General features: G+C 38.0%; 1 protein-coding gene and 1 long non-coding RNA gene across 2 annotated transcripts; one reads left to right on the forward strand and one right to left on the reverse strand.

The window, feature by feature from the left end:
* Positions 210 to 17,223, forward strand: LOC109846270 (aminoacylase-1-like). Its single transcript, XM_020415495.1, has 6 exons — positions 210 to 350; positions 8,290 to 8,490; positions 8,539 to 8,652; positions 9,285 to 9,422; positions 15,370 to 15,609; positions 16,852 to 17,223. Exons 1-6 carry the CDS (start codon positions 210 to 212, stop codon positions 16,957 to 16,959), a joined length of 942 nt encoding a protein of 313 aa, XP_020271084.1. The 3' UTR covers positions 16,960 to 17,223.
* On the reverse strand, positions 18,456 to 23,711 carry LOC109845627. Its single transcript, XR_002248451.1, has 3 exons — positions 23,641 to 23,711; positions 22,751 to 22,845; positions 18,456 to 18,808 (listed from the first exon to the last, which is right to left on the reverse strand). It is a non-coding gene; the product is annotated as an uncharacterized LOC109845627 (long non-coding RNA).

Genomic DNA, 23,711 nt, shown 5'->3' on the forward strand with positions numbered 1-23,711 from the left:
AATATCAAATTTAATATGAAATTTTGTTTTTGAACTATCTATCGCAGGTAGAAATCCCGAAGCACATGAACATGTATCAATATATCAGGCTATAATGCAGAGGCTTCACCAAGCCTTACACCGAACTCACGAAGATCGTCATGATGGACGGGAGGTAACGTCATCCGTATATACACGACAACAGCGACAAAGTCAAGGACGACGCAGAAATGACGATGAAGCTGGACCTTCCCAACGTGTCGACGATGGAACTAGACCGTCACAACCACAAACGCAACCGGATCACGAACTCGTCGAATGGCGGTAGGGAGGACGACGAAGACAAAGGAGGAGGAGGAGAGTTCTTGGATGTATGTAAACTACAGGTTATATACATTACAAAACTATTTAGGGATGTGATTTTTGGATTTGTAGTCGATAATATCATGTGATATGTTTGATTTCTAAGTGAGTTTGTGATGTTTTTATGTTGGATTTGTTAGTGGGAGTTTGTGGTGTGATGTGATTTGTTTGATTTGAAATGAGAATGTGGTGAAATTAGTATGTAATTTGTTAGTGGGAGTTTGTGTGGATGTATGCACATGGACTACATGAAATGCAGTGGTGAAATGAGTATGTGATTTGTTGAGGAAGTTTGTGTTGATGTATGCACAGGAACTACTTGAAATGCAGCCAAAAAGTGCACAAAAACATGCACAGCAAATGCACGGGACTGCTAGTCCCGTGCACTTGGTGTTCAGCACTCCCTCTCTGCTTAAGAGTCAGAACTAGAAGTCCCGAGTTTTAAGCAGAGAGGGAACCGGCTGCTGAACACCAAGTTCACGGGACTAGCAGTCCCGTGCACTTCGTTTCTGAACGAAATGCACGGGACTGCTAGTCCTGTGCACTTCGTAAAAACCCCTCCGCTGCAAAACCGATCCTTTTCTTCTGAAAAGGGTCGGTTTTGCTAATATTTTTCAGTATAGGTTGATTTTGCCCATTAAATTTTAAAAATGGTTGGTTTTAAAAATTTCTCCTACTTATAAATTTTAATCTCTGAATGGCTTCAAAAACAGAGGAGTATTGTTACGGGGACCCAAAATATAGGACTAAAGGACGGGACAGGTAAGGTGTCCCCTCCCTATTACATAATTGTAGGCGTCAAAAAATGCTGAGAGATATCCAAACACAGCTCAAAAGGAAGTCATCCAAAATGTCAAAAAGAACACAAGTATAGACTGTCTCGCACGTGAGACAGTCTTTGCTGTCTCGCCGTGCGAGACAGCCTTTGCTGTCTCGCCGGCAGCGAGAAACTGCCATTTTCCGAGACAGCATTTACTGTCTCGCTGAGCGAGACAGCAAATTTACTGTCTCGCGGGTCGAGACAGCAAACGCTGTCTCGCCCAGCGAGACAGCAAACACTGTCTCGCCGTACTGATTTCTATGATTGCTGAGTTTTTGCAGTTACAGACCCTTGAGGCTATAAATACCCCCCTAGGGTCACTTCTGACGAGGATCGAGCATTTGTTAGAGCATTCCAGAGCAGAGAGAGCAGAGATTTGGGTTCTTTTCTTGCAACGCCTTGAAATTAAGCTTTGACTTGATTTTAAGAAGAACGACTATCTTACTTCGATAAGATATCGTTTCAATTTCTACTTCGATAACGAAGTTAGAATCATAAGCCCCCTCTTCACGATCTGTGAATCGGCGGTCCACGAACCAAAGCGTTCCCGGCACAGGCAAAGTCCCACGAAAACAAAGATCGATAGACGATTTTTGTGTTTGTTTCTCAAAAGTTATAATTTTTACTTTGTTGTGTAGAAAAAGTCTTATAAAAAGATTATTCTTTCGAATTTGTTGTAATCAAACAAAGTTATAATGAATTCCTCAACAGAACCGATTTTTGACTCAAACAAGCTGGCGACCACAGTGGGAGCCAACGGTCTCACTGCCGAGACCGTCATGTCGCAACCAATCATCAAGATCCTGGTTGAATCAACGGTCGAGTATGAGTTCGACCAAGCGAAGTTTGAGGAGTATTTGTCATCCTCATCTGTAAAGTCTTCCGCGCCTCGCAAGTGTAGGAAGATTTCATCTTCATTGAAGTTATCAAATGCTACAGATGAAGACTCTCGTCTGATTGTTGCTGAGGATTTTACTCGCAACAGCTCTGCTTAAGATGATTCCTCCCCAATTAAGGAGTCGTTCGATCGAAGTTCACCACTGACGAAGAGGGCTCGTCAGAGGCGACGCCAACGCCGCGCTCGTCAATTAGCTAAGGCATTAGAACAAACCAACGGGGTTCGTTATTACGCGGACCTAGAGTCGAGGAGGCATCGAGTGGTTCAGTTGTCTCAACGATCAATCACTCATATCTCTGCTAAATTAACGACGAAGGAATGGACTATTGTCAAAAGGGCTCGTTCAACCCTCAAAGAACGTATACAAAAGCAAAGACGAGAAAGGAGGAAGGAAATGGTGACCAAAGAACCACCTAAACTCCGCCAAGTTTGGATTCCAAAAGCTGGAGTTGTGCAAAATCAGCATTCGGAGCCCGTTAAGACTCCGTACCCGCAAGGGGGTGGTTTTAGACGTGCGACTCCCGACATAACCTTGGATCGTTCAAATGCAACAATAAATTGTCCTGAGAATGCCAACAAGGTTTTACACCCTCAGAAGAAGACGCATTCACCAAAAGACAACGTCATACCTGGGAGGTCATGCCAACAGACGATACGATTTTTTGGCAATCATACCGATGAATCGTATTATCAAGTTGGGGTTATGAATAATTTTCGAAAGAGAGTTATTCGAGAAATAAACTCTCATTATTCCTGTGCGCGACTCGTTAAAGCAGCATTATCAGAATGTGACTGTTTCAAACGAGAAGCCATCCCACAAAAAGTCTCTGTATTGTCGAAGCCTAAGCCGAGACATTTCCGCAAAACAAAATCAGCTGCCCAAGATGATGAATTCCCTGAAGTCACCATCAACGTGGCTGATAAAAGAAAGTCGAAGCGGCATTCAAATGACTCAAATCCTGACTTTTCTCCCAGTGGAAAAGTCAATCCAAGAATTGCTCAAAGGATGTCTCGACTCCAATTAGGAGCCATCAGACGCAGAGATTACAAAAGAATGCAAGAAGGAATGTCCTCAGAGGATGAATTCTCGGACACTTGTTCTGCAATCGCTTCTGATGATACAATGTCTAGCACAGGACAAACCAGAGAAGTACTCACGATCACCTCTGATCAATTTGCTCAAATACTTCAAGAAGCTCTAGCGAAGCAACGTGAAGAAATTAGAGCTGAGATGAAGACAAAGATGAAGTTAGCTATTCAACAAATGAGAGAGTTGCTAACTCAACAACCTCAACCTCCTGAGTCCAGTCAGCGAGCTGAATCCAGCCACCACACTCGGAATGTTGTAGATGACAGTGATCCAGAGGTGGATGAAGTCATCTTGGCTGATACACTTCCCAATGGCAATAACGTGGTTCAACAGATCCTCCCAATAACAACATTGAGGGTGGTTTAATTGCACCGCTTAGTAACACTGGAGGTGGCTTAATTATTTCTGCTCGACATCACTCAGAGAGAGATGAAGATGAGGACAAGAAAATGCAAGAGCTTGAAAACAAAATCAACGCTTTGATGACGGCTCAAGAAGGGAAAAAGACAGGTATTCCGTGTCCCTATCCAAGAGAATGGGATTCAATACCATACCCGTCAAAATTCAATCTGATTAACTTCACACCGTTTGAAGGGAAGAGCTCGCCTATTCAGCACTTGATCTATTTCAAGTCGCATCTCGGCGCAATATCTGGGAACGAAGCCCTGATGGTCCGGTCATTCGTAGGGGGGCCCGCCTTCGATTGGTACCGACGGCTCAAGCCAGGGAGCATCAATTGCTGGGATGACATGGAAAGTTTGTTCCTCAGCAATTTCTTCGATGATGACACCGAAGTGTCAATCGGAACCCTTTTGGATGAGAAGCAAAAAGACGGAGAGTCAGTTGACAATTTTGTCAAACGTTTCCGTAACAAAGCAATGAATTGCAGAGATCCTATTACAGAGGAGTTCATCCTGCAAACATGCCACAATAACCTCTCCATCGATGTCCTGGAAGCTCTGGGGGTCGTGCCATCCACAACTTGGAAGGAAAAGCTCGGGGTGAACAAGCTAAGCACTTTCTTAAAAAAAAGAAAGCTGAGAGAGGCCAACCAATGACATCTGCAATCGTTGAGAATGCGACTCTCGATCAGAGGTTTCAAAAGGAATATTCTTTCGAAGATGATGAAGCTTCAGCCATATTAGAATACCTCCTCGCTAATGACAAAATCGAGCTACCACCTATTAAAGATCAGGATGGAGCTAAGAGGATTACGGATCCAAACTACTGTGCGTACCACAGAAGGGTTCTTCATCCCACCGAGATTTGCTTTGGACTCAAAAACAAGATCCAAGCCCTAATTGACTCCGGCGTCATAACGACGAAAGAAGTCGAGTAAAGACGACCATACAACTCCAGTGGGTGCACGAGTATAAACTGTTTCCCCACACTCCAAAGAGCATATGAGTATAAACTGCTTCTCGATTATCCAACTGAGTACAATGTTAAACCCGGTTTCGCAAAGGAAGCTGGGGGTGGATAAATCATATAACGGGAAGTTCCCGGAAGAATGTTAAATGTAATATTCTTAGGGATAACCCCGATCATTATGAACAAAGTGATAAACACTAAACTCTTACTATAACTTCTGAATACTCTTTTGCTGAGATGAGATTCGATCACCTCTTTAGATCAATCTTCCCTCACAAAATTCCCATTTTGGTCAAACCTTTAAACAGTTAGGACCAAAGCCAAAATCCCCTCTCGATTCGTTCCATGAACGAGAGGTCCACAAATTGAACGATCAAACCTTTAAACAGTTAGGATCGTCTCAAATTCCCATCTTGGTCAAACCTTTAAACAGTTAGGACCAAAGCCAAAATCCCCTCTCGATTCGTTCCATGAACGAGAGGTCCACAAATTGAACGATCAAACCTTTAAACAGTTAGGATCGTCTCAAATTCCCATCTTGGTCAAACCTTTAAACAGTTAGGACCAAAGCCAAAATCCCCTCTCGATTCGTTCCATGAACGAGAGGTCCACAAATTGAACGATCAAACCTTTAAACAGTTAGGATCGTCTCAAATTCCCATCTTGGTCAAACCTTTAAACAGTTAGGACCAAAGCCAAAATCCCCTCTCGATTCGTTCCATGAACGAGAGGTCCACAAATTGAACGATCAAACCTTTAAACAGTTAGGATCGTCTCAAATTCCCATCTTGGTCAAACCTTTAAACAGTTAGGACCAAAGCCAAAATCCCCTCTCGATTCGTTCCATGAACGAGAGGTCCACAAATTGAACGATCAAACCTTTAAACAGTTAGGATCGTCTCAAATTCCCATCTTGGTCAAACCTTTAAACAGTTAGGACCAAAGCCAAAATCCCCTCTCGATTCGTTCCATGAACGAGAGGTCCACAAATTGAACGATCAAACCTTTAAACAGTTAGGATCGTCTCAAATTCCCATCTTGGTCAAACCTTTAAACAGTTAGGACCAAAGCCAAAATCCCCTCTCGATTCGTTCCATGAACGAGAGGTCCACAAATTGAACGATCAAACCTTTAAACAGTTAGGATCGTCTCAAATTCCCATCTTGGTCAAACCTTTAAACAGTTAGGACCAAAGCCAAAATCCCCTCTCGATTCGTTCCATGAACGAGAGGTCCACAAATTGAACGATCAAACCTTTAAACAGTTAGGATCGTCTCAAATTCCCATCTTGGTCAAACCTTTAAACAGTTAGGACCAAAGCCAAAATCCCCTCTCGATTCGTTCCATGAACGAGAGGTCCACAAATTGAACGATCAAACCTTTAAACAGTTAGGATCGTCTCAAATTCCCATCTTGGTCAAACCTTTAAACAGTTAGGACCAAAGCCAAAATCCCCTCTCGATTCGTTCCATGAACGAGAGGTCCACAAATTGAACGATCAAACCTTTAAACAGTTAGGATCGTCTCAAATTCCCATCTTGGTCAAACCTTTAAACAGTTAGGACCAAAGCCAAAATCCCCTCTCGATTCGTTCCATGAACGAGAGGTCCACAAATTGAACGATCAAACCTTTAAACAGTTAGGATCGTCTCAAATTCCCATCTTGGTCAAACCTTTAAACAGTTAGGACCAAAGCCAAAATCCCCTCTCGATTCGTTCCATGAACGAGAGGTCCACAAATTGAACGATCAAACCTTTAAACAGTTAGGATCGTCTCAAATTCCCATCTTGGTCAAACCTTTAAACAGTTAGGACCAAAGCCAAAATCCCCTCTCGATTCGTTCCATGAACGAGAGGTCCACAAATTGAACGATCAAACCTTTAAACAGTTAGGATCGTCTCAAATTCCCATCTTGGTCAAACCTTTAAACAGTTAGGACCAAAGCCAAAATCCCCTCTCGATTCGTTCCATGAACGAGAGGTCCACAAATTGAACGATCAAACCTTTAAACAGTTAGGATCGTCTCAAATTCCCATCTTGGTCAAACCTTTAAACAGTTAGGACCAAAGCCAAAATCCCCTCTCGATTCGTTCCATGAACGAGAGGTCCACAAATTGAACGATCAAACCTTTAAACAGTTAGGATCGTCTCAAATTCCCATCTTGGTCAAACCTTTAAACAGTTAGGACCAAAGCCAAAATCCCCTCTCGATTCGTTCCATGAACGAGAGGTCCACAAATTGAACGATCAAACCTTTAAACAGTTAGGATCGTCTCAAATTCCCATCTTGGTCAAACCTTTAAACAGTTAGGACCAAAGCCAAAATCCCCTCTCGATTCGTTCCATGAACGAGAGGTCCACAAATTGAACGATCAAACCTTTAAACAGTTAGGATCGTCTCAAATTCCCATCTTGGTCAAACCTTTAAACAGTTAGGACCAAAGCCAAAATCCCCTCTCGATTCGTTCCATGAACGAGAGGTCCACAAATTGAACGATCAAACCTTTAAACAGTTAGGATCGTCTCAAATTCCCATCTTGGTCAAACCTTTAAACAGTTAGGACCAAAGCCAAAATCCCCTCTCGATTCGTTCCATGAACGAGAGGTCCACAAATTGAACGATCAAACCTTTAAACAGTTAGGATCGTCTCAAATTCCCATCTTGGTCAAACCTTTAAACAGTTAGGACCAAAGCCAAAATCCCCTCTCGATTCGTTCCATGAACGAGAGGTCCACAAATTGAACGATCAAACCTTTAAACAGTTAGGATCGTCTCAAATTCCCATCTTGGTCAAACCTTTAAACAGTTAGGACCAAAGCCAAAATCCCCTCTCGATTCGTTCCATGAACGAGAGGTCCACAAATTGAACGATCAAACCTTTAAACAGTTAGGATCGTCTCAAATTCCCATCTTGGTCAAACCTTTAAACAGTTAGGACCAAAGCCAAAATCCCCTCTCGATTCGTTCCATGAACGAGAGGTCCACAAATTGAACGATCAAACCTTTAAACAGTTAGGATCGTCTCAAATTCCCATCTTGGTCAAACCTTTAAACAGTTAGGACCAAAGCCAAAATCCCCTCTCGATTCGTTCCATGAACGAGAGGTCCACAAATTGAACGATCAAACCTTTAAACAGTTAGGATCGTCTCAAATTCCCATCTTGGTCAAACCTTTAAACAGTTAGGACCAAAGCCAAAATCCCCTCTCGATTCGTTCCATGAACGAGAGGTCCACAAATTGAACGATCAAACCTTTAAACAGTTAGGATCGTCTCAAATTCCCATCTTGGTCAAACCTTTAAACAGTTAGGACCAAAGCCAAAATCCCCTCTCGATTCGTTCCATGAACGAGAGGTCCACAAATTGAACGATCAAACCTTTAAACAGTTAGGATCGTCTCAAATTCCCATCTTGGTCAAACCTTTAAACAGTTAGGACCAAAGCCAAAATCCCCTCTCGATTCGTTCCATGAACGAGAGGTCCACAAATTGAACGATCAAACCTTTAAACAGTTAGGATCGTCTCAAATTCCCATCTTGGTCAAACCTTTAAACAGTTAGGACCAAAGCCAAAATCCCCTCTCGATTCGTTCCATGAACGAGAGGTCCACAAATTGAACGATCAAACCTTTAAACAGTTAGGATCGTCTCAAATTCCCATCTTGGTCAAACCTTTAAACAGTTAGGACCAAAGCCAAAATCCCCTCTCGATTCGTTCCATGAACGAGAGGTCCACAAATTGAACGATCAAACCTTTAAACAGTTAGGATCGGCTGGTGAAGGGCGGGGTTAAGGCGGAGGCGGAGGTCGTCTCCGTCAATTTGGTTTATTTTAAGGCCGGGACGCCGTCGCCCACGGTGAGTGCTTGTGGGAGCCAGTTTGAGCTGGTGAAGGGCGGGGTTAAGGCGGAGGCGGAGGTCGTCTCCGTCAATTTGGTTTATTTTAAGGCCGGGACGCCGTCGCCCACGGTGAGTGCTTGTGGAAATGTCTGCGCATGATACATGTTGGCTGTATGACCTTATTTGCTTTCAAGGAGCCAGTTTGAGCTGGTGAAGGGCGGGGTTAAGGCGGAGGCGGAGGTCGTCTCCGTCAATTTGGTTTATTTTAAGGCCGGGACGCCGTCGCCCACGGTGAGTGCTTGTGGAAATGTCTGCGCATGATACATGTTGGCTGTATGACCTTATTTGCTTTCAAGTAGTCACATAACGAGGAGTTCACTTTAACATATACATATACACACACGCTCGTTTCAGATCATACGTGCTTACTCTTTTTCACTATTTTAGTTTACACATGTGCTCTTATGGTATGGTTTGCTGGACGATCTTAATTTATGAATGATAAAGATCATCTCTAAAACAAGCATATGTGGTCATATCATAACGAGGGAAACATCGGTTCGTGTATACCTCGGTAGGATCTCGTTGGAATCGATAATAAATCATTCGTAGTGGTTTCGCTATCTGTAGCATACCTCTAACTGTGTTATCAGAGTTCTCCATTCATTCTTGCGTTAGTTAGTACTTTACTTTTCGTGACATTTCCGTAACAAGTTATCACATTTCTGATTGCAGTTTCTTGTTTTTTTTTTTTTTTGTATATGGGATTGTACTCTGCCATTCCCTTTAAGCACGGAAACAACATGAAAGCTTCTAAATTTTCCTTTCCAAAAGTGATACCGTCTCGTTTGTCGCTCCATTTGCAGATTCACAAGTGTAATATTATCAGTCTTACCAGTTAAAGCTTTCTCTTTTCCCTTCAGGGTTTTGTGATGAATATGCAACCTTCAGAAGCCGAGGCAGGATTTGATATTCGCATTCCTCCTACAGAAGATCCTGATCTCCTGAAGAAAAGAATTGATGAGGAATGGGCACCAGCTACTAGGAATTTGACTTACCAGGTAACCAAGGGACATCCTGCTTTCAAGTCCATTATCAATAAACAAAATCTGCTTTTTAAGAATGTAGACGGCAATTAATTGACAATTCCACAACTGATGATAAGCATACATGTGTATTATGAATTTAACAATAAGAAGGTGTTAATGTCGAGAGGAGTATTATCCTACTATTCTAGGTGTTTTTTTTTAAAAAAATGTTCATCACAAGTGGCCCTCAAGTTTCTCTAATGCATAGTTTGTTATCTCTATTAGTATTCCAAGTTTATACAACTATCTGATTTAGAGCTTATGACATATCTTATATTGATGGCTTAAAATATAAGTATTTCACTTTTTTGAATTTTACAATATGTTGTAGGCTTTGAATAAAAGGAAAGATTGTGTGCTAAGATTGTCTATCGAAATGTTATTGTGGTCCTAGCCTTGTCCATTCAATTAATATTACACACAAGATTCCTGTTCACAGGGTTTATAAATCCATTTACGATTTTAATTAATAAAAGTGAAATAGAAATGGAAATAAACTTGACGAGAAGAAAGACAATGAGAAAAGTACAGGAAGCAAGGTAGACGAAAAGGGAAGGAATGTGATGTAAATACAGAAAAGTAAAGAAGGAAACTAAATTAACTAATAAGAGCAAGAACCTCTTATTTACCTTCGCAGATCATTTAATGAAAAATACAACCTGTCTGTCAGTTGTTACTTCAACCATTCCTTTAAAAGTTACCTCTAGCTGTATCTGCTAAACTATCACAGAAAAATGTCAATGTTACTCTTTTAACTTGGACTAAAAGGTTATATATGAAATGAACCCTCATTAAACAGGCAAGTCCTTGTCTTTTTCAAAATTTCAAGTCTTTGCATATTATGTGAACAGTACAAACCATGACCCCCCCTCTCTCAGTTTGTAGTTCACATGTGCTTATGGCCATAAACACAAATGAACAGTCTCCTTGATATGAATTTTGATAGTCCTGTTTCCAACATTCGTATCCTTGTTGAGAAGGGATACCTTCATTCATAGAACAGAAATATTAGTTGATGTGGAAATTTATTCTAGCGTTTTCCACTACATGCTAATGGCATGTGGATCAATGTCATTAAAGCTCAATATCAACTATCAAATAGCGATAAAAAATTGGTTCTCCCTTATACACAATAGTTTAGTGACACTAGTAAAAGTTGGGTAGGATGATGTCTTTGATGTTATTATGGCTAGGCTATTGGCATAAAATAAAGGTGGTTAGACGACGGAAAGTTGAGGGACGTGAACAAGGATGGATTCGAGTAAGATTTTGGATGGATTTGGTAGGAAGAAGGTGACAACAAGGCAGAAACAACAGGAATAAGAAGAAGAGGATTAGACTCTGGCTTTATACTTGAATCAGACACTTAATCACTAGTACTTGAGATGACATTGTTTTTTCTCTTTTACTTGGTTATTTTGTCAATAAAGAGCTAACAACATTGGTTTCACCGTTGATCTTTACCACACATTATTCTATTCGGTTTATTTGTTGATAAAATCAAACGATAATAAATGTTATTGTTAACCTATCTCTACAAATTCCCTTGTGGATAAGCTGAACTTAATGTTGAATAAATAGGACCTTTGTGTATAGGAGAAATGGGAGACATATATGTGTGTGTGTGACAAATATGGAAGAGTTTGTCTTAGTGGAAATACAACTAGGATTCCACAAAATATTATTTTATTCAAATGTAGTTTTTTTTTTTGCACAACCACTTTACTTTCTTTGGCTCCAGCTTTTTCATTTGATCTGATACTAGTCAATAAAGTTGACTAGAAGTCACAAGTTATGATCTTCACTCACTTTGCATTAAATGCTTGTCTTCACTTATATTAGTATTGAATGTTATCAATCATGAAAAATTCCTAGCATTAAATGGACTTCTTCTCCAAGAAAACCTTGACCTCCGCTAAAACATTATTATTCTTTTTCACTTAGTTATCTTGAGAATAAAGAGGTAAGAACATTGGTTTTCACCATTGATCTTTACCAAACATTGTTTTATTCAGTTTATTTGTGGACAAAGGCAAACGATAATAAATGTTACCGTTAACCTATCTTTACAAATTCTTCTTGATAAGCTTGATTTAATGCTAAATAAATAGGACCTTTGTGTAGAGGAGAAATAGTAGGCAGAGATATATACAAGACAACTATGGAAGAGTTTGTCTTAGTGAAAATTCTTGTGAAATATAGTGGAATATACTAGTGGAAGGTCCAAACAGCACAATGACAGAATAATAAGTAGTAGACTGTGTACAACTATTTTTCTAGTGGTGCACCCTTCAACTTGACTATGTCCACCAACCTAGCACCTTCATTAGGATTTTAGATTCCACTATCACTCAAGCCTCCCAAGCTTGATATAATGACCGCCAATTTTCAACCTAAAGGCGGGATTTTAACGTAGACAGTCCCAAGTGTACGGGAGAACACTTCTCCTAGATGTGAAGAGAAACATATAGCACCTCGTTCTCTTGCAAGCACAATTCAAGAACTCAAAGTCAGCTGAAACTCACTTTTACAAGATACTCTCACTTTATGATCGATGCTCTACTAGCTCAATAACACATTTGTGGCGATGTGCTACTTAAACAATTCTCTCAAAACAATCGAAATCCTCTAAAAGAGTACAAATGAAAGCTTGGAGGGATTTTGAAGATAAGAAGCTTTGTTTGGGAATATGAACTTGATGAAAAATTTTCACGATGAGCTCTGAGGGAAATTTTAATGCAAGAGTTGAGAGAAAGCTTGATGAGCTAACCCATATAGAGATAAGTATCAATATGCCTTTGTTCACAAATAAACTGAACAAAATAATGTTTGGTGAGGATCAACGATAATATTTAATGCTATTAGTTCTTTATTCACAAGAGAACCAAGTAAAAGAGAATAAACAATGATTTAATCGTTTCTTGCACAAGAGGTATATTTAATGCTATAAAATTTCATGATGGGTGATATTTGTTGCTAAGAATATGAGTGGAAATGCAAAGTGAGTGTAGACCACAACTTGTGACTTCTTGTCAATTTTGTTGACGAGTGTCAACCCAAATGAAAAAGGGGACGCCAAAGAAAACAAAGCGTCTGGACAAGGAAAAAAATCCACTTGAATGAAATAACATTATTTAAAAAAGTTTCTTTCTCAAAATTGAAAGCAATAGCGTAGAAGCATGAGTGGAAGATTCATGAAAAAGAATTTTCCATAAAACCTATTTTATGATTTTCTTTTCAAAAATACTTACGGATCAAACATGTATATTTCCATACTTGATATTTAAAAGTTGTACAAATGTTAACAACCTTCAGGTTTGAGAAAGGAAAAGGCCGTTGAAAGACTGACACAAGAGTACACGTAACAAGACACATTGACCTTGTAGATGTTTGAATCTTGAAGATCTTTGGTCAATGAACCTTGTCTTGATCCTTGGCTTCTTGTATTTTTTTATGTTCTCTTGGATAATCTCTTGAGTTGGACTTTAGCAAACTGAGCTCTCTTCCTTTTGTCCAACCCTTTATCTCGTGATTTCCCTTTCAAACCTGCAAAAATCATCTTCATCCAACATTCATAGTTGTTGGACAATCATATAGTGCTAGAAAAACATCATTAGTACACATTAATTTAGTTTCATTATGCAAAAATAGGGTCAGCACTTAAAATACTTAGTCTTTGCCGTAAGAGCTTCAATCCTAGAGTTATAAATCGAATCACTGATAGAAGAAGTAAACCTTCTTCCTTCTCCCTTTTGCAACGTTAACAACAGAAGTAGATTGCTTCAAAACAGCTTAGCCAGAGTTTCCTTTTTCAGCAGTAGGCAAACTCTCCAAGCATACTCAGAGCCTCACTTAACCCCATCATTGCGGTCAGGATTGAGCTAGAAAGAACATCCAAATCAAAGGCGGCATTCTCTCTCCGACCGGATCACCTTTGACTGGAAGGCAAAAGAGCTAGCCCGCGCCTAAGCCCTTGTGTCATGCCCCGTGTCCCAAATATGGATACGAGCACGTGACTTAGTCAATAATATCTACATGAGAACCGGGACAGGGTGATCCTCATGCACATACCAAAGCCTCTGACTAGCTAATGTACTGAATTCAAGAAGTAAATCGATAAATACGCGGGTGAGGTGGTAAAAGCTGATGAAAATCAATATCTGGTCAAGCTACATCGAATTAGTGTAAAACAACTATATAACAAGGCACTGTGTGTGGCCCTAAACTAGAAAACTCAAATCATAAGGAGAAAACTGTAAATTAACCACTCACCGACTACACAAAGGCAAAATCGACTTTTGAACCTGGCCGAATTAATTTTTGATCCAAAATTGAAATTTCTACCTCTACAATTCTTGATTTTCCCTCATTTCAGGGTTTACACATTTCTTCAAATCATGTTAGGGTTCATTTGCAACAAGTTTGAGATCCAACCATTAAGTATTCATCAAAAACAAGAGAGATTTTGGTATTATCCGAAAGTATAAACTTTCGTAGTGAAAATAGTTAGAGCCAATCAAATCCACAAGTTAAACAATGCATCAACAGAGTATAAATAATCAAAACCTATATCCTAGAATGAAGATCTGAGCAAGGGAGAGCAAAGTTGTTTGCCTTGAGAGATATCAATGGAAAACTCGACTTTTTCTTCGATTAAGCGATCAAGACTCCGCCTTTGGATCTGAGATGAACGAATCAAAACATGAGTTTTGATCTGAGATTGAAATGAGAGGGAACATATTTATCTTGGATGAGATCTATGGCTTGGATCGGATTTTGGACTTTTCTACACTTCTAACTTCTTCTCCAATAGGAATCACCATGGCTTCTTTCTCCAACTATTGCTCACTCGAGGGTTCATTTTCAATTGGTTTTAGGCTGCCTAAACTGACCTAGTTTTTTTAGAAGATAGGAGGGATGGATGACACAGGAGCAGTAGGAGAAATGCAGTCTTGAAGCCTTGATGACATAAAGGTAAGGGGACATAGAGGTAAGGGAGGTTAGGGTTGCTAAGTGTGAGATTTGGAAATTAATTGTGATCAGTAAAAGAGGGTGCAATATTAAGTAGATATGCACAATGACACCATTATCATGTGTGTGTGAGAATACACATTCACACACGCGCACACACACAGAAACTCCCAGACACGACCATCCACCAAAATGAGCTACAAAGAGATAGAAGTTGTGAGGTACACTTTCTTCAATGTGATTCGTAGGATAGGCCTCGCCACTGGTCTATTTATTGGTAACTTAGAGCTACCAAGAGATTGACTAGTGGTGAGGTCTGTGTGCTTTTATATGACTAGCAAGGTAAGTCTCATCAGTAGCCTCCTTCTGGTAGCTCAATTACTAAAAGGAGCTGCCACCTCATATCCATGTTTTCTAAATGAACAATCTCATAACCATTTTCTCATATATATTATATTTTACATATCTCAGTAAATATGGAATATTGATTGGCAAAATTTTCTTGTTATGCATCCCCAAACATGGGGAAAAACTGTTTCTAGAGCATTCTGGTGGATCATCAGCACCATTTATCATTATCTAAAAGTCATATAGTTTGGATAATCATTTGCCGATTAAGTAGTCTAAAAACTGTTTTATTCTTTCTTATGTAACTGTTCAATTTATAACCATTTGTTGGATGGACAAGTTATCCTGATTCCCGAGACCCCATGATTTTGATCTGTAAACACCTAAAATTATAATGAATGGTGTAGATCATCCTTTGAGAAGATTCCTCAGATCTTTAGATGCTAGTGTGAAAGTAACAGTTCCATGTACCATATATCCTGTGCTTAAAGAACCATAAGTAGAATTTGATTCTAACTCTTCAATTACCAGTGTGATCTTATACCACTGGGTCTTCAGGAATGCTAACTAGATCCCATCTTATGTTCTCATGTTTTGGCAGTTGATACAGCAAGGACCAGTAACGGATATTACAGGGCGTCCTCTAATAACCACAACAGATGACTCTAACCCATGGTGGTCTGCTTTCAAAGAAGCTGTCATAGCTTCTGGTGGAAAACTTCAAAAGCCTGAAATTTTAAGATCAACAACAGATGCTCGGTTCATGAGACAGTTGGGCATACCAACTCTTGGCTTTTCACCAATGGCTAATACCCCAATATTACTTCATGAGCATAATGAGGTATAATCTCATGGCATTTTTAAGGTGTCTTTTTTTCTTCTATAAATTAGTAAACCCTCCCTTCTTTTGGGAAAAGAGGGTAAATTTCCCTAAACTACCATAAGCTCTTGGTAGTTTTGCTTAAAAGTTAAAACTACTATAAGCTTTTTTATTATAGAATGCTACCATGAACTTTCAACTGCAAGAATATACTATGAACTATTGATATTGTTTCACATGATGTGTCTTGGGTAAAAGTCTGGTACCATGAGCTACCCTATTAATATTTGTCTACTCTATCCCAAAAACTCTCTCAGTAAAAGTCAATAGTACACAAGGGTATGGGAATATTCACTCCATGGCCTGATTTCACTTCTTTAGTTATGCGTGAGTCGTACACTCTGAGGGTAGCCCTTTTTGTTCTTTCTTTTCGGATTAATTTCATAAACCCCCCTGAACTCTAGGGGGTGTTGCACATAACCCCACTAAACTTTGTTTATCTCACATAAACTATGGGCTGTCTCAACAAACCCTCCTGAACTTTAGCTTATCTCACCTAACCCCTCCCCGCTAATTTGCAAATAACTAAAAATTTTTCAGAAAAAAACTCAACTTTAGGGGAAGGAGTATTTTGCATGTAAATGACGCGTGATAAAATTAGGGAAATTTTCACTCAGACATTTTAGTTATCTGCCAATTATAGGCAGGGGGGTTTGGGTGAGATGAGCTGAAGTTCTGGGGGATTTTGTGAGACACCCTGTAGTTCAGGGGTTTATGTGCAACACCCCCTAAAGCCAANGAAATCAACCCTTTCTGTTTCATTTATGATCCGATGCCCAACTTGTGGCCCCTCCAGCTCCATGGGAGGACTTTTTAAAGAGAAAAAAAGAAAGTACAGAAGGGCAAAATTCTCCAAAACATATCATGTGCGAAATGTGGGATAACCTACCCTACCTGTAATAAAAAATGGTAATTTAGTGAAAAACGTTCATGGAAATTTTCTCTAAAAGCTTTTGTGGTAGTTTTTGTACAAAAGGCTGGAAAGTTCATAATAGTTTTGTAAAATTACCCAAAATGTTCCGCTCAAAATGTTGGTGGCTTGTCTTGGGTTTGTCCTCTCCCATCACAATCAAGCAGACTACCAACACTCTGCAGATTCATCTGTAGTCTCTCCTGAAATCATTGTCACCTTCTTCTTTGTTTTAGTTATTATCTACTTCTCTTACTAACATATCTTGCTTGTTTTTAAATGTTTTGTTGCAGTTCTTAAATGATACTGTTTTTCTGAAAGGAATCAAAGTCTATGAGCATGTTATCAGAGCCTTGAGTTCCTTACCCGCTTTTGAAAAACCCCAGGATGCTTCTGTCTGAGGTTTATGCCTATTAAACTTCAATCAGGTGAACTTTTATTTTCTTCTTTTTTGTCGTCAATGCATTTGTCGAGTGCAGGTTACTTGTACTATTACTTCATGTACATTGGCTGGCTGAAAACATATTATATATCTTTAATACCCTGTAAGTATGATTGCTGGGGTCAATTTACTATATTTGTCACTATTGTCTTGTTTGGTTCTTGTATTCTTATCCTGTAAGAAAATTATGGAAATAAATTTAGTTCAGTTATTTAAACGTTCATGCACGGAACCATTCTCCCATGATTGTTTCTTTACATCTCCATGAATGTAATCAGTTATCTCTTTGCTATCCTTTTGCTAAAATTATCACTCGTTTGATTTTGCTGATTCCAGTTGATTCCCTTAACATGTTTAAGTCTAGAAATGAGCAGGCCGATAAATATTCTTTTACATACTAGCATTTACATGTATCTTCTTACTTGCGCTGTGAATGCTTGCCTCTACTCTCGGAAAGAATATCAATTTCGTACTGTGATGAATTTTCACATAGGCTATCTGTAGCTTAGTGATCTTCTCATTCCTCGCCAAAGAAATGCGAGCTCGCATTAAGAGAAGACCAAGATCAAGCAAAAAGAGTGAAGTTGCATAACAGGGGCACTTTCATTTAATTTGATGAAAAGGTGAGAGTTGTATGTTTGGTGAAGATAACATGGGAGATTTGGATTACCTTATGCTCAAGAAGAATGCAATCCATACTATTTGAAGTGGATCAGCCTCAAAATTATTGCAAGAAAAGTAACAATGAACAACGTCAACAAGAGGCACCGTTCTCTTACCATTTATTGTGCAACTCTCATCATATTCATTCTTGCGATATGTGTAGTGTAGTGGAAAACCATTCAGTGGTTACATTCAGTGGTTATGTAACCAGTGTATTTTCCTCCTCAGATAGGTGGACTAATCCTTATATTCAAGACATTAATAAAAAATAAAATCCTATAGAGGACCCTTTATATAATTCCTCATAGGAAGCAATGAGAGATGACACAAGTACTTACAGAGTTTACTGCACACATCACTAATGTTTATCAATGTAATCACTATTGTCTATAAAAGCGGTTATGATTCTTTACGCATAATAATACATCATTGATATTTTATAAGTGCAATCACTACGGTCTATCCGTGACTGCATTGATAATGGTGACTACACTAATGGACAATAATGGCTACACTTGTCGGTGCTACTGAATCCAAATTTGTGATTCAATATTGTAGACCTATATAAGTATATATCATACTTTTGTATCAAGGTAGCATTATTTCTCATGTCATCAGGACATGTGTTTTTCTAATTTCGGTAATGTAGCAGTACATATGTAACGGTAAGTTGCGCATTTTCATTTGGTATGGCAAATAATCTTCTAATGGGGTTATGAAGGATGCTCACTTATATTAGTGTACACCATATGCAAGCACAGAAAACTGCAATATAGTGAAAGGAAACTCAGATACTACGAAACTCATAAATAATGCTTGACATAGGATCGAAATCTGCAGCGCATACAAGCGCGACCGACCTAGGAAGCTCAGATATTATGCATGATTTATAATAACTTCATTTACAATCATTTACAAGGATTACAAACTCGTTTTCTTTTTTTCTTTTTCTTTTTTCTCTCTTTTTTTACCTGTCAAGAGCATGTTCATTTCTCTCTACACCTTGAGCATGAAGGATAATATCATTATAGCACATTGTCTCAGATTATAAGGACTCGTTAGAAGGAAGCCTTGATGTTCATAGATGCTGATAGGGTCAATATATCTCTTTGAATTGACAGCCTTCATCAATCTTCTTCAGTAGCCTGCTTCATACCAAGGGGGCCAAAAATCATTATATTATTCAGAAATAATTGCATCACTTTAGTGTAATGAGACCAATCATAACAGAATAATATAATAAAAATATGTTCCTTTTCCCCCCTCTTCTTTTGAACAAAAGAAAAGGCACGGCCAACGTTAAAAAACTATATCACAAGAAATAGTTAGCTTTAGTGTTTGACAGGTAAAATATCATGGCGATCAATCTCAAAGGAATTCTAGCGTTCATATCCATGCATTTATTTTTATGAAATTGCACATATGTCCTTTCTTCATCACTATTCCATACAATAACTTCTCGTATGAGGAGTATTATAAGCATTAACTTCCCTTAATTATTTAATATAAACACTTGCGATATGTTGTTAAATAACTAGCACAATCTAAGTTTTCCATCCCTTAATTATTAACATCTACATACCTTTGATCTTCCTACGTAAAATCGGAATCCAATACCAAATTTCAAATAGTTACAACTTTGTCATCCGTTTCAAGCATAAAAACCCAAAACTCAGACTTATCTATTACCTTTTTTTTTTCAAATTCAACTAACTACTAAAACTTCTCCACAACTCTTTAACGGGCTACACTGTGATTATTCTGTTACAAAACTATCCTTTCTCATTGATTCCGGTTCCCTACCATTTTATTTAAATCTTGTAATACTCCAGGAAAAATCTCGCCATAAACTGAGATCTGCCTAAAAGTGGGAGTCTCTTTTGGCAAGTTGACAGGAGATTTTTGCAAGCATATCAAAAGAGATACAAGGAGTTATGTACCAAATTGCAATTTCAAGTTTTTCTAACATTTTCTTTTAGAAAACATTTTTACTGTTTCCTTTGGTTCGGCGATAAAACGTGGAGAAAGAGTTGTTTCTTGGGAAAAGACTATTTATAAAAGAGACGAAAAAGTTAACAACTTTGGAAAACTGACTTTAATTTTAGCGAGGAAATTGGTTGGAAAAATAATTAATCCAAATTAAAAATTCCCGCTATCACATGGGCTGTCTAACTTTTGTGAAATCGATCATCACCCCCTCTTCTTATTTGGACTAGTGAATTGAGTTTGAAATCAAAAAATTATTTCTTTATAAACAAGTAAATTAATAAATTAGAGGGGTTTTTGCTTATAAACCGAAAGTTCTACTTCCATTTACCAAAAAATCCACCAATTTTTATATGTTCCAATAAACCCAACCCAAAATATAGAAGACAAAGTATATAGCTGCATACAATAGGGTTTATAGTTACAGGCTATTGGGTGTATATCAACATACCATATAATGTGCAGCTGCATATAGAACTAGGTTTTGATAAATGGAAGTAAAACATTGGGTTTATAAGAAAAAACCCCTAAATCAAATCCCAACTCACTTTGACCAGTGAAACAAACAACAAAAAATGTTCTCTAAGAAAATGCTAGAAAAGCTTGGAAACGCAATTTGGTGCAGAAAATGGTTTTCCTATAATTGTAGGAAAACAACCAACCAGCCCCTTAGGAAATCCTTTCTGCCATATATCAGGAAAACCTCAGATGAATTTAATGTTAGTATTTGCTAAGCCAAGCTTACGACTGATCGCTCAAGTATTCTTTTGGGCAACTCCTACTGGCTATGACAACAAACTCAACAATTCAGTACACCACCAAATACCTGCCTTCAAGGTGATGGACTCACAAGGAAACAGTTCGGATTCCTTAGCCTTTGGTTAGGCTCTATCGCACAACACTGCTTCTAGAATTAAGATAGGAAAAAAAAAAAAATTTATCGAGCATCCAGAAGTGTACTTATCGAGCTAACATGAGCATTTCAAACATGAAGCTGTTTTGTGCCGGTCATACATATTAGGCACATGTGTTTACATGATGCTTCTGTTTTGTGTCTTCTTTTTAGAATTTGTTATGTTAGCATATACTGTATGGTATCACGTCTTATACATGTCACTTTTGTCTCTCCATCCAACATGTACAGGTAGAAATACAACCTGATGCATAACATACTTGCACTTCTCTTTCACGTATTGGTTGATTTTGATTATTTTACTACGTTGATCTGCTAAATTTCATTAAATACAATTATTTCTTCACAAGTTGTTTGAAAGAAAGGAGAAAATTATTTGAATGTTCACCACACAATAAAAATTTCTTATTCCCTTGACTCATTAGATAGAGTAATGAGCTATCTACCTCCTCAATAACATTAGTTTTGGTATAGCAGCTTCCTTAGATCGGAAATGCAGGAAGTACTTTTAGACAATTAGACCTATGTGCAAACGGAAGGGCAATACATCCGTACCTCCAATCATAGTTCTTTCTCTTTGGCGAGTCAAACATCTCATAAATATGGCTAAATGGCACTTAAATATCACAAAGTTCCCCATGTTGGCAATTATATAACATGATTTTTTTTTATTTTTTTGTGGCAAATAAGTACCATAAGTTGTTTAAAATTTTTAGTACCCTCGATCCGTGAAAAGTTTCACCTAAATGTTCCTATATGACACTAACATGTTAATTTTATAACTTTCTAACCATTAAAATTTGTTAAATTTATCATTAAAGATGTCCCAACTCTACTATAAAGCAGAATTAAGATAAGTTTAAAGATTTTTTGTAGATTTAATAGAAAACTTAACAAATATTAGTCGTTAAAAAGCACCCAAAATTAGCATGTAAGCATCATAGAATAAGCATTCGGGTGAAGATTTTCACGTTTGTATGATCCACGGTACTAATGTGCCAATTTTAAACAACTTATGGTATTTATATGCGAAAAAAAAGAGAACTCATGATATATAAATGCCAAAATGGGGAAACTTTGTGGTATTTAAGTGTCATTTAGCCAATAAATATTGCATCATGGAGATCCACTTAAACTGACAGATATTACTGAATTCTGTGAGACAATTTTTACATAAAGGTAGGCTCTGATGCAAGAGACTGCTAATTTCATTGAGGGAAAAAATAACTAGAAAAGTTAGGCAGGTGATTAGGCATTAGAGTTAATATAAATTATGTGTTTTTTCTCACTTAATCAAACTAGTGTAGGCTATTTTTACGGACAAATTTCTTCATTGTAGATCACATGGCTTCATCTCTCTTGCTGTTTCAGACTTCAGTATTGGTCACTACCAAATCAGTCTTTCTAAAATCTGATAAACTTAATGACCAGTCCAAAATTTAATCTGCACCTAGTTCACATAGCAATTTATCTCCTTACTAGTTTACAAGCATATTGCTTTAGACAACATAAATAACCAAAGCTCTACGAGTAATGCTGTCCTCACCTATTTGCATGGATACCTTGATATAGGAGATGCATTGCTCAGATACAAGTTTGATATTTGGATAGTTGCTAAATACTCTATGGTGTATCTAAAAACTTGGGTGTTGCTGAGATATTGAACCGTATAATAGATGTATCCAAAGGACATCTATTATAAGCGAGGATTTTTTTGAGAATGATCATGCTACTATGTAAATGATCAGTAGCTAGATTTATATAAGCTGCAGTAAATAGTCGATTAAAAAGTGGTTACACAGATCAAACTTAAACCAAAGATGTCAGCCTTCCAGGAAAACTGTTGTCTGTTTCACCTACCTCTTTCTAAGGACAAGAAGAGCAGCATAATGAGAGGTTACGCTTTAATGAGCTCATTAGGTGACTGTCAGTGTGTTGTAGATGGAATTAATAGAAATGTCGAGTTCCATTTTGTTCACCACAACATGTCAAATCAACAATCAGTTTTTACTCCCTATCATCAATTGAAAGAAAGTAAACGATCGAACTGGAAAGAACGAAAGTAGTTCATCACTTATGGTTAAGGATTTTACTCACACTAATAAATCGTCAAACATGATATGCATAGATTTAAAAATATCATGCTAACAGTAAAGAGTGGGGGGAAAAAATGAAGGATAGACTTAACTGTGAATTTAAGCAGACACGAGTTTCCCTTCTGTACAAGTGCATCATAAGAGTAGCGCTAGAGAAGAAGCCATGCTCGCAGCCAAGAGTAGAAGGCTGAAAAGAAGAGGAAAACTTCATCTTGATCATGGAAAATTATGTAATGTTCATTTATTTGATGCATAAACATGAAAATGGTATATTTTTGGCATAAATAGGTTTCTTCATGAAGATTTAAAAATTAGAAAACTTTCAGATACAACTTATCATGAATTTAACAATGTAGTACGTGATCTTGACCTGTCAGTTAGAACTGAGAATGAGCCTTTCATAATAACTTATTTTAATCATTTCTTTCATAACATTCATATTGCATTCTTATTCACTAAAACAAGTGAATAAGAAGAACAATGAATGCTTTGAAGTAAGATGTAAAAGACAACAAGAAGGTTGTCAGTGGATTCCTAATAAGGTGCAGAGATTTTCACTACTTTTGTGAGTTTTTACGGTCAGAATGGGATGTTTTTACTAAAGCATTACATGATAGATGTTTTTTTATGTTCGCTTTTATGTAAATAAGTTAAGCGTGATTGATATGTGAGTATTAAAGCAGTTGGTATATCAATGAAGTTAAAATAAACCTGTTATGTAACTATAGTTTTGTTAGTGCCAAATAAAACCAGGCAGTCTCTTTCAGAGATCATGAGATCAAGCTATGTCCCAAGATAACGCATCCGAAAAAAATGGGAATAATGGCTATAAGAAGCAAATAACAATAACATTCACATTATCCTCTTCAATCGCTAGCCAAGCAAATAACAAGAACAGAGCAACACTTTCAGATTAAGATGTAAAACATCACAACAGAAAAAAACACCAAATTGAACAATTGACATGCAATAAGATTATTACCCCCAGGGTTGTCCCATGTATCCTCCTCCTCCTCCTCTCGCCTGGATTGATTGCGATAACCATACTCCCAT

Source organism: Asparagus officinalis, chromosome 6 (genome assembly GCF_001876935.1).
Source record: "Asparagus officinalis chromosome 6, Aspof.V1, whole genome shotgun sequence".
Lineage (NCBI taxonomy): Eukaryota > Viridiplantae > Streptophyta > Magnoliopsida > Asparagales > Asparagaceae > Asparagus > Asparagus officinalis.